Below are 18185 nucleotides of genomic sequence, written 5' to 3' on the forward strand. Positions count from 1 at the left end.
CTGTAAATTGGGAATATTAATCACACTAAGCCCACAGGATGAGGATTACCACTGAGTCAGTTCATGGACAGGCAGAGATGCCAGGTGGTACAGATCCACTTATGAAGACTGCACCCAGGGCTAGTGAGATGGCTCAGTGGGTAGACACTTGCTATGTAAGCCCTGATGGTCTGAGTTTGGTGCCTGGAACCTAAATAATAGAAGGAGAGAACCAACTCTCATAAGTTGTTCCCTAACCTCCATATGCACCCCCAATAAAGTAAATGAATTAATGGAAAAAACCCTTAAAAACAGAAGTGATCCCAGACACAACTATGGCTCTCTATGCCTAGCATGTGAACTCTGTGTGTGTGTCACACACACACACACACACACACAGAGACAGAGAGAGAGACAGAGAGAGAGATAAAGAGAGAGAGACAGAGACAGACAGATAGACAGAGACAGACACAGAGAGAGACACACACAGAAAGAGACAGAGACAGAGAGAGAAGAGAGTACTCTCCTTAGGACTGGGATTTCAGGCATGCACCACCTGAAAACTACTTCCCATCCACATCACTGCGGCCCTGCAAGGGAGGAGTCTTAATCTGCTTTGCAGAAAGGACTCAGGGCCCTCTAGCCCATCATCAAATCCACACAGTAGAGCTGCAACCCAGCCCTGGGACAACAATGGCCATGCCCCTTCTTTGACCTCATCCTGGGGTTCCAGATTAGGACTTTTATGACTCGCCCATCTTAGTGACCAGTGCCTTCCTATATCTGCACCTCTTCTTACTGGTCTGAAAACTGAGGACCAGCTTAGAAGACACTCCACCCCTCTAACTCCAGTTCTGACCCCTGAAACTGTGGCCAGGAAACCAGTCCCTCCTTCTCTTCCCAGATCACGACTCAGAGGTTACTGAAGGTGATGGAGCCTGGCGCCCCTACACTCCTGTAAAGGCCAGTAGGGTCCAGTTACTGATTTGGGCAGGGAATGGGATAATGCCCAGGGGTCTTAATAGATGGACACTCTGGTCCCGCCAACAGGCAAAGGCATATGCAGGGAACTCTCTGGTCCTCAAATCTCATTAAGCCAAAGACTTAAATAACTACTGAGAGCTAAACTTGGGAGGATAGGGCTTCTGCTGCCTTCTCCTTCCTGTCCTGGCTCGTTAGAGTGTCATAGAGCAGTACCCCAGATTGGAAAGACAGCTGTCTCTATCCCTGGTCGGGATCAGGTGGACCCTAGCTACAGATCATCTCTCTGAATCTGCCAGAGAGCCCAACTTGGGGGACAGTCTTTGTCTTTTCTGCAAACCAGAGGTGTGTGGATGTGTGATGGGTGTTCTAAGCCAAGGTCTCTTTACCCCTGGATACCTTCTGCTAGCCCCAAACAAGTGGGTACCTAATTACTCAGTCATCCTATCCTTGTTTGGCTGAGCAGCTAAGCCCAAACATCTGGCTCCAGGGCCCACAGCCAGGATGGGTAGCCAGCCCCACCCGCTGCTGGCCCTGACCCTCGACACCTCCCTCAGGACAGCTGAGCTCTGTGTCTGCTTGCCAGCTTGCAACAAGCCCAGAACAGTAGCTGCATAGAACTAGCAAGCTCAATGGGTGTAGATAAACTATAAACTTGAGCTCCACTAAACACACACACACACACACACACACACACACACACACACACACACACACATCACAGCATACACCACACACATATGCACACATACACATCAAAACACACCACACATACACATCAAAACATATAACACACACACACACACACACACACACACACACACACACACACACACACACACACACAAAGCAGGAGCAAAGACAATGTCTCCAGTCAGATAAAGCAAGATGTGTATCTGTCATGATCCACCTGGGCTATGACTATTGACAGAGAAAACTCTAAAGAATGGATCAGATAAACCCCGGTGCTAGGAAGCCTATTCAGAACACTGGGTCTGTATTGCAACATCACACCCTGAACTGCGGGCACGAAACATCCAGCGTCGACTCCTCCGAGGTTGGTCAGGAAGCCACTTCTAAGACCTGTCAAAACCCCCTACATCTTAGCACATGTAGTTAACATTTGTTAGCTGGGGCTGAGGATGTGGCTCAATTGGTAGAGTGCTTGCCTTGCTTGCACAAGGCCCTGTGTTTGATCCCCCACACTGCATAAATTGGGTTTAGTGGGTGTGTGCCTTTAATCTCAGGCCTAGGGGACAGAGGAAGGAAGATTAAAAGTTGAAGGGCATTCTTGGCTGCATAGGAAGTTTGAAGTCAGCCTGGCTTACAAAAGACTGTCTCAAAACAAATAAACCAAGCAAGCAAGCAAGCAAGCAAGCAAACAAACAAAAACCTAAAAAAGAAACAAACGGACAAAAACCTTACCTATGAAGAGGGCCACTGGGCTTTTTGTCTCTCTGTACTAGGCTATTTGGCTGTGAGTTTTGACCTTCTTTCCTGCAAGAGGCATGGGTAGTGGGCAGTTGTTGTTGTTTTTTTTTTTTTTAAGTTCCTAGTAGGTGGCATACACCTTTAATGCCAGCACCAGGTGGATCTCCCATGCCTACATAGTAAGACCCTGTCTCAAAGAGGGGGCGGGGTGGGAGAGAGGCAGAGAGATAAAGAAAACCTGACCTTGAACTCACAGAAGCTCACTTGCCCAGCTTGTATGTGTTTTGCCTGCATGCGCGTCTGTATTCTGAGGGTGTGCCTGCTGCCCACAGAAGCCTGAGGAAGGAAGGCATCAGATCCCCTGGAACAGGAGTTATCGGTGGCTGTGAGCTGCCACATGGGTTCTGGACCCGGGTCCTCTGCAAGGTCAGCAAATGTTCTTAACTGCTGAGCCGCTTCTCCAGCCACCTGGCCGTGAGCACATTAAGATAACTGTCGTATTCATCGTGATCTAACCTAAGACTGTGTTCTGCCCACACCACCCCCACAAGTGGAAATCCATGGCTCTTAGCAGTCTTAGCCTCAGGACCTCAGCTGCTACCTCAGCAGCTCCTTTCTGACTTACTACAGGCCGTCGTCTGTTCTAGACATTTCCTGTGGCTGCAGTTGCCACCTGTGGTCCCCTGTAGCTGCTTCTGTGACCCTCGGGAGGGTGTGTGCCCCGTCCATTCCTCTACCGGGCCTGGCAGCCTCCCATGCACAGATGAGCCACACGGGGTTCATGCATTGGTTCGTCAGATGTTTGAGTTGTCTCCACTCTCTGGTAACACTGCTGTGACCATGTGTGTGCACGCGTGTGCGGCCTTTGTATGTGTGTGCATAGACGTGAGGACACTCATGTATGCGTGGAAGCTGGCAGTCCATGCCTGCTGCCTTCTTCAATCGTTTTCCACTTTTTAAAAACAAAAACAAAACTGAGTTTCATCCCTGTATATAATGGATCTTGGTCATTTTCATTCCGTTTTCCTCCTTCATGCCCCTCCCCTCCTGACGGAGCCTTTCTTCCCAGCTGGTTTTCTTATTTTCACGTTTGCTTTTAATGTTCTCACTGAGTTTAATTGTGGCTGCTTGCAACGCTGAAGAAAATGACTTCCCCTTTACTCCTCTCAACAATTAACTACTAGGAACCATTCAGAGGGATAGGGTGGGGGCCCACTACGGGCCCAGCCTGGTGCAGATAACCAGTGGCCAGGTCATGTCTAGAATATCCGGAAAGCAGTGTCTCAAAACACTCCTCCCCACTCTCCCATTCTCACCATCTTTTCTTCCTTCAAGTTGGACAGGGTGATTTAGATGTCCAGCTGAGGGTTGAACACTCAGACCCTTGTTCTCAGCACTTATACCAGTTGGGTTTCTCTGTTAAACTCAGGTCCACTGCAAAAATCCACCTGATTCTCCTCCCTCCCCCACCCCGACACACAAGGTTTCTCTGTGTAGCCCTAGCTGTCCTGGATCATTCTGTAGATCAGGCTGGCCTTGAACTCAGATCTATCTGCCTCTGCCTCTCGAGTGCTAGGATTAAAGGCGTGCCCTGCCACCACCTGGTTTACCTGTTTTTGGTTTTGTTTGGGAGGGCTTCTGCGGCTTATGTTTTTGCACATAAACCTCTGGGGGAGTCTTGACCTTCGGCCTAGAGATTACAGTGCAGTTCTGAGGGTTCCAGACATTAGCTGGGAAGTCAGGTGACAGAAACAATGATTCAGACCAATCACATGATTACAAAGCTGGGTTCTCCAGCAGGGCTCCTGGTAGTCGGGTGTGGATGTCTAAGGAAGCAGTGATGTGGGAGGGGAACGCACTGGGCTGGCCTTGAGCCGCCTGGATGACATCAGGGACAGAGGACCTAGCAGCTGGTGGCTCCAGGGATCTCCAGTCCACGCTTTACTTGGCCAGGGGGTTCCTGAAGGACCTGCTGCAAACTTGGCTTTGCTGCCCAGCTCTTCCTCGATTCTAAGGATCTGATTGTACTTGGCCAGGCACTCAGATCGGCAAGGGGCACCAGTCTTGATCTGCCCAGTGCAGAGCCCCACCACTAGGTGGGCAATGAAAGTGTCCTCAGTGGAGGTCGATGAGACACCATGACGCCCCAGCCGTTGGACTGGGCCAGCGTACACGCCTGCAGGAACTGTCACAACCATGACGCCCAGCCGTTGGCCTGGGCCAGCGTACACGCCTGCAGGGACTGTCACAGAGCCGATCTGGTTCACTTTGAGCAGGAGGCATTTGCAGGACTTCTCCCCTGCAGCCTTGTCAATCTGCTTAGGGTTGGTCACTGTGAGGTCACCGTCCAATGTCTGGATCCCTGCACTAGCTGTGAACCTTTGGAAACAGTCTCTCACTAACCCTGGAGTTCACCTCCCCAGGAATTGAAGGCACATTCTGGCTGCACGTGGCTGTTCATGTGGGTGCTGAGAGCCTGGTCTCTGGTTTTTATGCAGGCTGAGCCATCTCCTTTGTACCCTGTGTGGCCTTTTGTCCTGGCCTTGTCTCCTGGGTATATACCTAGAAGTGGAATTGCTGGGTCTGGTGTAGCTCCTTGTTGGAAGTTACATATATATGATGTGTGTGTGTGTGTGTGTGTGTGTGTGTGTGTGTTGCACACACATGCCACGACACATGTATAGAGGTCGGGGGACAACTTGTGGGACTTGGTTCTCTCCTTTCAGCATGCGAAATGGAACTCATCATTGGGCTTGGCGGCAAGCACTTACTCACTGATCCCTCTTACTGGCCCCAGCTGATGGCAAAAGCCTGCTCCAGTGTGTGAAGGGCCCAGCTTCTCACATCCCCACTTCTTTGTCCCTTAAAGGAGGCTGTACTCCCAGGTCTGAAGTGTTTATTGCTTCAGTTCCAGTCTTTACCAATCAGGTGCCCTGACTCAGGGAGGGGCTAATGCCTCGGCAACATAACTGTTCTCATCTCCACCTCACACTTAGGCAGCACCCCCATTTCCCTCCCAACCTGAGCTCACACATGCCCATGCATATCCACGTACACCTGCCGTCTTCACACACACTTGCACACCTACTCTCTTGTTCATACCCCTGCTCACCCAACTAACTGCATTTGTACTCTTAGAAACGCCACACTAGCCTGCACAACTTGTGTCCACAACTCATAAGTGCTTGCACACTCAAGCTCACACTCACTCCCGTGTACCTGCACACATGTTTACACTCACGGACACACCTGCACATTCAAATTTACAACTAACCCCCCTGACCCTCACACATACATTTGTGATCCTGCATACACAACATGGACTCTTGGGTGAACACATGCAACATACTCATGTCCACACTCATTCATGCTTACACATGTACAAATGAGTTCATCTTCATGTCTACTTCACACTTTGTATTCATACTTTGGTTTGTTTGCATACTCATATTTACACACACCTTTGAGCATGTGACCACATTAACCCCAGTACTCACTTCCACTCACACACATGTACACTCACATAACAGACCCATGCTCACACCCACAAACGCATACCTATACTTTTGTTCATACTTACCTGGATAGATCATATTCACACTCACTGTGAACACACTTGTGTGCACTTTTACACATACAACCTTTCATGTTCACATCCACCTTTACATTCACACTCATGCTTCATGTTCACACATATTCATGTTCTTGCACACAGTGAACATTCTTACACGAATCATATCACACACTCTTGTCCACACTCCTGCACACATAAGCAGTCTTTACACTCCCATTCACACTTCATATTTGCACTTATTTTCACACCACTCGGTTCACTCTTGTACATGTGCACCCTCAGATTCACACCCAGCCTCATACACAACCACACTGACAATCACATTAGCCCTAGCAATAACCTCCACGAGCACATGTGTACACTCATGGCCTTGTACTCCCATTCACTCCCACACCTACACTGGTGCACACTCAAATTCATGCCTGCCCACATGGTTTGTGTTCACACTCACTTACTCACACTCATGCTCACCTCTTAGTGCACAAATACTATCATATTCACATGTACACTCAATCTTACACCCACACTTCAGATTCTTCACATTTCTGCATTTGCACCCACCCTTGTACACTCAGATAGCCACAATTATGATCACACTAGTCCTGGCACCTCTACACTCACTCATGCACACTCGTGTCCATATGCTCATAGTCATGTGTACTCATGTCTACACTTATGCACTTGTTCACATCTACCCACACATTTCATATCACACTCACTTTCGTGTCATGTCAACTCCTGCACACACTAGCACAATCTCATAGTCACACCCGCACTCACACCCTGCACTTAATGTTCACACTCACCCACATTAATTTCTGCATGGATGCACACTCCCACAATCACTCCCGACTCACACTCATGTGTCAAACCCACCCACACTCACACGCAAACATATTCTCACTCTCTTCCACACTCTTGTGGCTATGGCCGCACATGCGCTCTCACACTTATCCATGCCCTCCTCTCGCACCCTGGTGGTTCAACAGTGAGGCTGCTTCTGGGATTTGAATTCCAGCTCTACTGCTGGCAGGTGTGTGTGCTCTGACCGGGTTTGTGGCTGCTGTGCAGCACCACAGCCTGAAAGGTGAAGTGTGGACCCCTGGGACCCCTTTGCATCTTAAGAAGGAGGAGCCAGGGATCAGGGAGCAGCTGTGAGCAGGTAGGTGTCCTTGGTGTGAAATGGAGCTGTTAGCATTGTTAATTTAGTGTTGTCCTTCCCCTTGGACCCTCCCTAGGAGTCTTCTCTCTTCCCCTGCTGCTCAGCTTGGTGCCTTATCATTGTCACCTTCCAGCTAATCCTCAGCTGCCACCACCAATTAACAAATGCACAGGCGCCCCTGTGCCCCACCACCCGGCTCCAGTCCCCGCTTACCCAGCGACACCCTCATCCCAGGCACCTCTAGCTTTATGGGACACATTCTTGGCCTAATTGCTCATGCTATTTTAGATCCACGGAGGAGGTGGCAGGACGTCTTGACACAGCTCACCCCCTTTGCTGTCCCCATCTATTCCTTCTAAAGAGCCTCTATTCTCAGGCGCCCCACTGACTGCCCAGGATAGCAACTGTCATCCCTACCGCTCTGGCTCCTATCCAGAGTCCAGGGGTCCTTGGGGTCATTTCACACATGATCTGCCAGCCCCTGACCAGGCAACACCTTGTAGCCACAGCAGGGGCACTGGGGGTGTGTGCAGGGGGCTTGGGAGCTAGTAACACATGATCCATTCCTGAGTTGTAGCCTTAGTCCGGGCCTGCAGCCAAGCAGGGCAGAGAGAGGAAGAGAGAGTGTTTGTAAACATGGTGGATGCCAGGAAGGGGCTAGGGTGAGAAGGAGAGAGGAACCAGACTGATGAAGACCGGTTGAGGCTCCTGTCTAACCTTCCTTGCCCAGCCATGCTGATGCAAACATGTGCACCTGGGCACACCCATGCATGCACACACACACATGCACAGACATACACAGGCTCAAACATTCAGATACAATATACACAAAATGTTATATGCCATGAGTGGCCTTGTTTTTTGAGAAAGGGTCTTTCTCTGGGACCTAGGACTCAAAGATTAGGCTAAGTTGGAAGACCAGGGAACCTCAGAGGTCTGCCTGTCTCTCCTTAGTGCAAGGATTATTAATTTTTTTTTTTTAGTTTAAAGGATTACCCTTAAAATTGTTCGAACTTGGCTCTCCACGCTTTTGTGGCCTGCACTTCACCAACCAAACATGTTCCCAACTGTGTTTTTCGTTGGTACTGCACAAACTCAGACTAGGTAGAATAAAGAAGGTTCTTAGAAATCAGCAGCCTCTGGGACTGGGGACATGGCTCCGTTGATGAAGTGTGTGTTTAGCACACATGAAGCCCAGAGTTAGAGTCCTAGCACTGCATAGACCCAGCATGCCTGTAATCCTAACCCTGAGGAAGTGGAGACAGGAGGAGAAGGAGTTCAAGATCATCCTCAGCCACATAGAAAGTTTGAGGGCAGCCTGCCCTATGTGAAATCATGTCAAAGGAAGGAAGGAAGGAAGGAGGAAGGAGGAAGGAAGGAAGAAAGGAAGGAAGGAAGGAAGGAAGGAAGGAAGGAAGGAAGGAAGGAAAGAAGGAAGGAAGGAAAGAAGGAAGGAAGGAAGGAAGGGAAGAAGGAAGGAAGGAAAGAAGGAAGGAAGGAAGGAAGGAAGGAGGAGGGAAGGAAGGAAAAAAGAAGGAAGAAGGAAGGAAGGAAGAAAAGAGAGAAAGAAAGAGAGAGAAAGAGAAGGAAAGGAAGGAAGGAAGAAGGAAAGAAAGAAAGAAAGAAAGAAAGAAAGAAAGAAAGAGGAGGAAAAGAAGGAAGGAAGAAAGAAGGAAGGGAGGGAGGGAGGGAGGGAGGGAGAGAGAGAGAGAGAGAGAGAGAGAGAGAGAGAGAGAGGGAGAGGAGAGGAGAGGAGAGGAGAGGAGAGGAGAGGAGAGGAAGAAGAGGGGAATGGAGAGATGCCTCAGTAGTTAAGAGCTGCTCTTCCAGGGGACCCAAGTTAAATTCCCAGCACCCACATGTCAGCTCACAACTGAGTGTAACTCCAGTTTCAGGGGGTTTGACACCCTCACACAGACATACAGGAAGGCAAAACCAATGCACATGATTTTTTTTTTTAATGAGGAATTTGGTAGTGCAAGCCTTTAATTCCAGCACTGGGGGCAGAGGCAGGCGGGTCTCTGAATTTGAGGCCACCCTGGTTTCTATAGTGAGTTCCAGACGAGCCACAGCTACAGAGTGAAACTTTGTGTTATAGAAACTAAACCAAAACAAAAATATGAAAACTGGGCAGGTGAGATGGCTCAGTAGGTAAGTCTGTCAACAGAACCAATTTCTGCAACAAGCTGTCCTCTGTCTCTACAGGCATGTGGCGGTATGATCATATAATGTTAATTATCTTTAAAATTAAAAATTGAATAGCCACCCAAACAATATTTAGGTACCTGCCATCACAAGTTCCATGTAAGAGTAGCCCATTAAGGGTCCTCACCCAAGCACCATTTGGCCCTATGACTTCTCTGTGTCTGTTTGTCTCTCTGGGTGTCTCTGCCACATGCCTCTCCCACTCTTTCCCAGATGAACAGAGTCACTGCACAAGATTCAGTTGCCAGGGGAACTTTATTTGCAGAGAGCAGCTGGGCAAGTGTACCTCACTCAAAGGGTGGAATCCCAGAATGCAGGTGAGTAAGCAGCAACAAAAGCCAGAGCAGATTTGAGTGGAGCGAAGCCACATGAGAGAAGATGGGAGACAGGAGGACAGAGACAGAATGAGAGAGCCAGAGGACAGTGACAGAGTGCGAGAGGCCCACATGGTGTGGAGCAATGCTGACCAGATGTGTCTATTCATTTGGTTGCTGCTGCAGGCTGGGCATTGCTCAGAGATGTAGGGTCAGTCCTTCAGGGACCAAAAACCACCCCCTGGGTGCTCAGAAAATAAGCGGGCAGTTAGTAAAGGACACAAAAGTACATAGAAGTACAGAGAAGCCTAGGGTTGTGAAGTTCAGAGCAGGTGGCCATTTTACCTGGGTTTGTGGGGAAGGTAGCTGAGGTGGGTGGGATGGTGCAGAGCTATGCCGGACAGCAGAGCATGGTGCATGCCTGCTATTCCAGGACTCAGGAAGCTAAGGCAGGGGGATTCAGAGTTATATAGACCAGAGCCAGCAAGATGGCTCCCGTAGCTAAAGGCACTTGAAGGCTTATAAGAATTCCATGGCTGGGCTCCAAGGTGGAAGGAGAGGACTGACTGCTAAAAGTCCTCTGATTTACACACAGCACTTTACACACACACCCCATATACACACATATATGTGCATACACAGGTATGTGTATATACACGCATATGTGCATGTACACACACATACACACAAATGCATGCACACATACACACATACAAACACATACATGCATGCACACAAGCACACGTGCACACATTCGTGAATACACACAGCATAAAGGAGGGGCACAGATAACACACAGGACAGATGAGAGATAGATAGAGCGAAAACCAAGAAGAGGCCACAGCCAGGCAGCTCAGGCTAAGCAGGTCTCAGCATGCAGGTTGCTCCCCCTTTGCAGCCTCCTGCCCTCCTCTCCACCCATCTTCTCTCAGCTCCGTTGCCAATTCCTCAGCCTCCCCTTCCCTCTGCTTCCAGGGTTGGCCTAGATAGCTCTTGATGGAGCCCACAGGGTTCCTCTTCCGGGGGTGAGGATCTAGCAGCCCCCATAGGAGAGTGTCTGCTGCAGGTGACAGGCTATACCAGGGCTGTGGCCGGTCTTGGGGCTGACCAGAAGCCTGCCAGATGAGAAAGTCCTCAAAGAAAGGGTCAACCTCCACCAGGGGCTGGTCCCAGGGGAAGTAGCCAGTAAGGAGGCAGAAGATCAGGACCCCTAGGGCCCAGGCATCCAGGGAAGGTTGGATGGGTAGTCCCTCGGGGAGGGGTGGTGGGGCACAGAGCTCAGGGGCAGTGTAGGGGATAGGTGGCCCAGTGAGTCGGAGCAGGGTCCCTCGGGGCCGGGTGTGGCCGAAGTCTGTCAGCTTGACGCGCTGGCAGGCTGGGTCACACACCAGCACATTCTCTGGCTTCAAGTCCCGGTACACCAGGCCATGCGAGTGAATGTGTTCCAGGGCAGAGGCCAGTTGGGCTGCACAGCGCTGGGCTGCTGGCTGTGGGAGACCCACCTGCAGGGCAGAGATGATGAAAGACACTGCTCCCCCAGCTGTTGAGGGACAATGCAAAGATAGGACTTCTTTTCAACCCCATGTGCAGATGCCACGGGGAAAGCTGAAGAGGCCGACAAACAAACACGTCACACTGGTGAGGCCTGTGAGGCCTGCCTAGTGTGACTTGGTGAGGCCTCTAAGTCTGTGAGACTTGTGACCCTCGTGAGGTCTTGTGGGATCTGGTGAGGGTTGTGACCCTTGAGAGGCCTACTTGAAGCCTATGAGGCCTGTGAGCCATGAGAAGCCTACTGTGAACTTCTGAGGCTTAGAAGCCTATGAATCCTTTGAGACTGTAATGCCTATGAGGCTTAGTATAAAACTCTGAGATCTTGTGTGAATATTAGTGTTAGCTTGTGTGGGTGTGAGGCCTATGAGGCCTCGTGTGAGCCTGTCAGGTATGAACAGGTTTTTGTGAGGGATAGTGTGTGTCTGTGAGGATGTGAGACTATGAGGCCTATACTGTGAGGTCCAGTGTGAGCCTGTATGACCTAGGAGTCTCTGAGGCCTGGTGCAAGCCTGTAGGGCCTGTGAGAACTTCAGGCCTGTGAGGTCTAGTGTGAGCTTGTGAGGCCTACTTGAAACTGAGTCTTGTGAGTCCTATGAACCTTTGAGCCCTAATATGAGCTGTGAGGCCTTTTGAGCTGGCGAGTCCTATGAGCTTGTTGAGCCTACTGGGGGAATGAGCCTGTGACCTGTGAGGCACAGTGTGAGCTGTGAGGCCTGTGAACTTCTGAGGTCCCTGAGGTCTAGCCTGAGCCGTCAAGTCTTATGAGTGTGTAAGAATGCTGAGGTCTAGCAAGAGCACCTGGTGTGACCTGGAAGGATCTGTGAGGCCTAGTGTGATGGATCCCAGAGAGCCCATGAAGCCTTTTAGCTCCCGCAGAGGAGACTTATGAGCTTGTGAGAGCTGGTTAATCTCAGTAGGACATAGTCAATGAAATCTAAAGTGACCCAACAAATCCAGTGTGGCCCAACAACAGTAAACATGACTCCTGTGGTCCATGCTGTTTGGTTGGAGCTTCCCATCAATGCTGGTAAGGCTCATGAAGGCATGCTCAGGGCCTACCTACTCACCTTGGGCTGGATGAAGGTGATTAGGTCCCCATGGAGGACAGGTTCTGTCAGGAAGCTGTAGGAATTGGCTGACTCAATGCCAATGCCATAGGCTGTCACGATGGCAGAATGTGTGCCAAGTGAGAGGCCCACGCAGAACTCATACAGGAAGCCACGGAGGGAAGTGGATTGCTTCGGGAGCTGCTTCAGCGCCAGGGGTGTTCCTGGGTGGAGGGGGAGAGGGGCAGATGTAACAGGGATGGTTATCAGAGGTGGGTAAGAGTTTAGGTCACTGAGACCAGCTTTCTTCATCCGTGTGCTGGCCTTCTGGAGGGAATCTGTTTGCCAAATGCCTTCTTGTCCCCCAATCCCTGCCTCCCTGCCTACTCTAATAGCACGGTCTCTGCTGCTACCAACAAGAGATTCAGCCCCCATGTCCATTCTGCATTTCAGGGTGAACAGAAACCAAATATGGACTCTCCAGTGTCTCTGTCTCTCATGATGACAGTCCCACAGGGGAAGGTTATTATTATTTTTCTCTTTTTCTGAGTTAGGGTCTCATATATCCCAGCCTCCTGGTAGTATATCTGAGAATGACCTTGGACTCCTGATCTTCCTCACAGGTGGGATTACAGGTATGGACCACCATGGCTGGTACAGGACAAAGGGTACAGTCAGGGAGTGGTGATCCTATCCCATGGAGAAATGACATCCTAGGTTACAAAGTCCACCAAGGTGGAAACTTCGACTACTAGTTTTGTTTGCTTTAATTAATTAATTTTTGGTGGTTTTGAGCCAGAGTTTCTCTGTGTAGCACTGGCTGTCTTGGCACTCTCTCTGTAGACCAGATCTCAAACTCAGAGATCCGCCTGACTCTGCTTCCTGAGTGCCGGGATTAAAGGCGTGCGCCACCACCACCACCTGGCAAAAGAAGCAGCCCCAACTGCAGAACCATCTCAGAGCCATCTCCTCACGTCCCTTCCTTTGTTTTCAGTTTTATTTTATGTGCATGAAATGCTTTCCCTACAAGTATGTATGTACACTATGTTCGTGCCTGGTGCCACAGAAGTCAGAGGAAGGCATTGGATCCCATGGAATTGGACTTATAGGTGGTTGTGAGCCACCTTGTGGTGCCAGAAATAGAACTTGGGTCCTCTGCAAAAGCAACAAATGCTTTTAACTACTGTGCCATCTCTCTAGTCAGAGAGAGAGAGAGAGAGAGAGAGAGAGAGAGAGAGAGAGAGAGAGAGAGAGAGAGAGATAGAGACAGACAGACAGAGAGAGAGAGAGAGACAGACAGACAGAGAGAGAGAGACAGACAGACAGACAGAGAGAGAGAGAGAGAGAGAATTAATGTACATGAACTTGTATGTGGCGTGTTGAGCACGTAGAGATCATAAGACAACTTTGTAGAGTCAGTTTTGCCCTTCTGCCTTTGCCTTTATGTGGGATCCAGGAATTCAACTTGGGTGGAACAACTTTTGAGGCAAGTACCTTTACCTGCAGAGCCGTTTCAATGATCTGTGGGTGATCTCTCTCTCTCTCAAGCTAGACCAATTCTGTGGGTTTCAATGCCTCCTTCTGACTTCTGTGAGCCCCAGGCATGTACTACATGGTGCACATACATATGTGTAGGCAAAGCTCTTCTTGCCTCTGCTTTGTGAGTGCTGGAATTACAGGAATTTACCCAGCAGGATGCTGAAACTTGATGAGGTGTTTTTCTTCTTGTTCAGAATTGGGGGTTTAACTCTGGGCCTCACATATGCCAGGCCCAAACACTCTACCACTGAGCTACATCTTCAGCCCTGCTCACCCCCTCTCCCTTCTGAGACAGGGTCTCATACCTTGAAGATTACTGTCTTCTACCTGAGTCCTCAAGGATCCTGACTTCAAGAATCTTTTCTTCTTTGCAAGATTCCAGTCAGACTGTGTTGGAGTCCACCCAAATAGCCTCATGTCATCTCTCTAAAGCAGTGTTTCTCAACCTTCCTAATGCTGGAACCTTTTAATTCAGCGCCTCATGATGTGCTGCCCCCCCCCCCCAACTGTAAAATTTTCTTTTCTACTTTATAACTGTAACTTTGCTAGTGTTATGAACCATAATGTAATATCTGATGGTCTTAGGTAACCTCTGTGAAAGGGTTGTTTCTAAGGGGTCTCGACCCACAGGTTGAAAAATCACTGCTTTTATGATCCACTCAAGGCTAAGAATGTAGTTTATTTGGAAGATCGCATGGCCGGGATATAGGAAGCCTCTGGTTCCATCCCTTAGACTACATAAGCTGGGACTGGTGGTGCATGCCTATAATCCCAGCACTCGCCGGAGACAGAGGCAGGACAGTCAGATAAGGCCAGCCTCAGATACGTAGCAATTTTGAGACCATCGCGGGCTGCATGAAACCCTGTCTGAAAAAAATTTGAGAAAGAAAGACAGGAAAGAGTTAAAAAAAGGAAAGGCTGGAATGATGGCTCAGGACGGAGAGCAGTGACTGCTCTTCCAGAGAACTCAGTTTCAATTCCCAACATCCAACATGGCAGTTCACAATCATCTGTCACTCCAGTCCCAGGGGCTCACATGTCCTCTTCTGGCCTCTGGGGGCACCAAACATGCAAGTGGTGCATAGGTATGAATACAGGCAAAACACCACACGTAAAATTTAAAAAATGAAATAAAAGTAAAGGTTAGGGGCTAGAGAGATGGCTCAGTGGTTAAGAGCACTGACTACTCTTCACAGAGGACCTGAGTTCAATTCCTAGCAACCACATGGTGGCTCACACCCATGTGTAATGAGATCTGATGCCCTCTTCTAGTATGTCTAAAGACAGCTGCAATGTAGTCATATACATAAAATAAATAATTTTTTTTAAGTAAAGGTTTGGATAACCAAACAGTAATTGCTACTCTTCCAGAGGACCAGAGTTCAAATCCCAGAACACACCATTCAGTGGCTCCAACCACCCGTAATCCAGCGTCAGGAGAACCTGTCGCCCTCTTCTGGCCTCTTTGGACACTGAACTCATGTGCAGTAATCCACCCCCTGCCTCCCGGCCCCACGTATACACATAACCAAAATAATAATAATAATAATAATAATAATAATAATAATAATAATAATAATTTTTTTAAAATAAAAATTTGAAAAGAAAGAGGAAAAGGTAGTGTTACAGTTGATACAACATGTATTCGGTTTGAGGATGGAAAGATGGCTCAGCCATCAAGAGCACTGGCTACAGTTTCAGAGGACCTAGGTTCAATTCCCAGCAACCACATGGCAACTCACAAGTGTCTGTAACTATTATAGTTCCAGGGGATCCGACACCCTCACACAGACATGACCGCAGACAAACACCAATGCCCATCAAATAAAATGTGAGACAAACATGTCCATACAGTTGCAAACATCCGGAACAGCACAGCTAAGTGGGCATGACTGTACAGTAGGGAATAATATAATAGAAAATCATTCGTTTTTTTTTTAAGTACAAACACTTTTTCTTTTCTCCTTTCTTTTCAATTTTATATTGGCTGATTGATTGATTGATTGTTTGTTTGTCAGGAGAGGACTGTAGAGATCAGAGGGCACCTTGGGCAGTTAGTTCTCTCCTTCCACCATGTAGGATCTGGGGAATCGAACTCAAGTCGTCAGAGCTTTCGGCAAGTGCCCTTACCTGCTGAGCCATCCTGCCTGGCCTTCTAGTTTTGAAATGGAGTCTCACGTACCTCGGGCTGACTTCAAATTCCCGATCCTCCTGTCTCTACCTCTAGGAACTCCATCTCGGGGATACTGGGATGTCAACTATCAGCTGTCAGGTCAGCTTTGTTTGTTTGTTTGAGATGGTAATCTTTCTACGCAGCCATGGCTAACTAACCTGGAACTCACTGTGTAAATCCTAGGCCAGCTTCAAATTCACAACAGCCTTCCTGTCAGCCTCCTGGTCTCTCACCTTTTCAAAGGAAAACTCTGGGGCTCAGAGAGGTTAAAGCAACTCCCTGAAATGCACAGCCCAACAATAAAGTGGGGAAGGAAGATCTGACTGAGGTTTATAAGACTCCCTGGACTTGGCCTGAAATCTCTACTCTCAGCTGTACCCTACAGCATGCCTGTGTCCAAGATCCAGTACCTTTCTGGCGGTGAGTAACCAGCAGGACACGGCCGAACCGGCCCTGGCCCAGGGGACGCACTTCCTCGTACAGCTCTTCCACCTCAGTTTGGACCAGGGTCTGGGCACTCAGAGCCATCATGTCCTCCAAGGCCAGAGCAGCCTCCTGCCCCTGCTGCAGCTCCTCTACCGTTAGGCCTCCCAGGCCTTCATCACCTCCATCCTCCACAGTTGACACTTCCATTGGCTTGTCTTCTGACTGTTTGCCTGGCATTTCTGCAAGACAGACAAAAGGACTGTGACCCAGGACTCAGAGCTCGCTAGCCTATGCCTAGGGGAGGAAGAGCAAGGAAACCTGACTTCTGAGGGGTGAGGGCTGGGTCTAGATTCCTGGGTCCAAGGGAGGAGGGCCAGGGTCTGGGCTCCAGAGTCTGAGGGAAGGGGACCACAGTCTGGACCTCAAGGTTTAAGGGAGGAGGGCTGAGGGCTGGACTCCTGGGTCTGAGGGAGGAGGGCTGGGGTATGGACTCTAGGTTTGAGGAAGAAGTCTAGACCTGGACTTTCTCATCACCACTTCTTATTGTGACTCATTTCCATTCAGTAAGAGACCCTGAGGAGTGGAAAACAGTCACTTGTGTGAGGTGAGGTCAACTGAGAGGTCAGATGCCCCCCCCCCATTCCCACTGCCACCTGGTGGCCTGAGGGTGAAAGATGAACCAAGTCATCGAGACACCCCCCATCTTGTTTCCAAAGCAAACAGACTTGGGCCCAGAGTGGATGAGCGGTTTCTCTCCAAAGAGAAAACAGGTGCTCTCTGCCTCCAGGGAAGGGTGGGGCTCTCCACAGCTTGGGACACCCGGGTCCTGCCTGTAGCTGTCACTTGGACCTGTCCCAAGCCTTTAGCACTCAATCATTTTGTGGTTCAAGTCTCACAGCTCAGAAGCTTATCCCTAGACCCAGGGCTCGAGACCCCAGCACCCAGAGAAATAGACCCCAACCCTCCTCCTTCGAATTCAGGGCTCAGACCCCAGCCCTCCCTCCTCAGATCCAGGACTCCAGGCCCCATCCATCTACCCTCAGATCCAAGGTCCCAGACCTCGGCTCTCCTCCTTCAGACCCAAGCTTCCAGACTTCGGGCCTCCTCCCTTAGACCCAGGGTTCCAGCCCTCAGCCCTCCTCCCTCAGACTAGGGCTTCAAATCATAACTTATTACTGTCCCAGGAACTTCTAAAACTCACACAACTTGGGCCTTGGATTCTGTCCCCAACACTAAAGCACTCGATTGCTTCAAGGTGTCTCTTGTCCTGTCGAGGGGCCAGGACTCTTGCCACCTGTTTTCCTGTTCAACTGCAGCCTTCCCTCAGGCCGGTTAACCTTGCCCTACTTCTGACCTGGGCTCAGAGCTCCAGACTTCGCCTTCTCCAAGGCTTGTCTGATCCCTTTCTGCCTACTGCAGTTAGCGCCTTGCACTTCGGGGGTTCCTGCCAGCATCAGACTGCTCAGGAGCAAGTCCCGCCCTCACTCTGGGGGTTCGTAAAGCTCCGCCCTCTGCCCCGCCCCTTCTGCCCCCCATTGGGGGCAGAGCGACATCGTGTGTTGAATCCTAGTACTGGCTGTGGCTGGACCACACCAGTGTGGCTTAGCTCTCCTCCCTTGGACCCAAGGGTTCAGGAAGCCTTCTATCAGACCCAGAAATGCAAACCCCAGCTCTGCTTCCTCTCTTTCAGAGTCCACACTCCAGTCTTCATTCCTCAGATGGAAGAATCTAGAATGCATCCCTCCTATTTCAGACTAGAGAGGGTCTAGGTACCATCCTCTCTCCCTTATATCCAAGATCCCCT

The 18185-nt window shown here is 49.7% G+C and overlaps 1 protein-coding gene across 2 annotated transcripts; it reads right to left on the reverse strand.

The window, feature by feature from the left end:
* Positions 1 to 9568: 9568 nt before the first annotated feature.
* On the reverse strand, positions 9569 to 17841 carry Sbk2 (SH3-binding domain kinase family, member 2). Of its 2 annotated transcripts, none has more exons than NM_001146329.2 (4): positions 17736 to 17841; positions 16366 to 16620; positions 12265 to 12467; positions 9569 to 11148 (listed from the first exon to the last, which is right to left on the reverse strand). In NM_001146329.2, the coding sequence occupies exons 2-4, from the start codon at positions 16616 to 16618 to the stop codon at positions 10516 to 10518; spliced, it is 1089 nt and encodes a 362-aa protein (NP_001139801.1). In that variant the 5' UTR covers positions 16619 to 16620; positions 17736 to 17841; the 3' UTR covers positions 9569 to 10515. The 2 variants fall into 2 exon arrangements, with proteins under 2 accessions (NP_001139801.1, XP_006540202.1); XM_006540139.3 differs by having other exon boundaries at positions 10345 to 11148; positions 17583 to 17841.
* Between the last annotated feature and the right edge of the window lie 344 nt (positions 17842 to 18185).

This window comes from Mus musculus, chromosome 7 (assembly GCF_000001635.26).
Source record: "Mus musculus strain C57BL/6J chromosome 7, GRCm38.p6 C57BL/6J".
NCBI classification, from domain to species: Eukaryota; Metazoa; Chordata; class Mammalia; order Rodentia; family Muridae; genus Mus; species Mus musculus.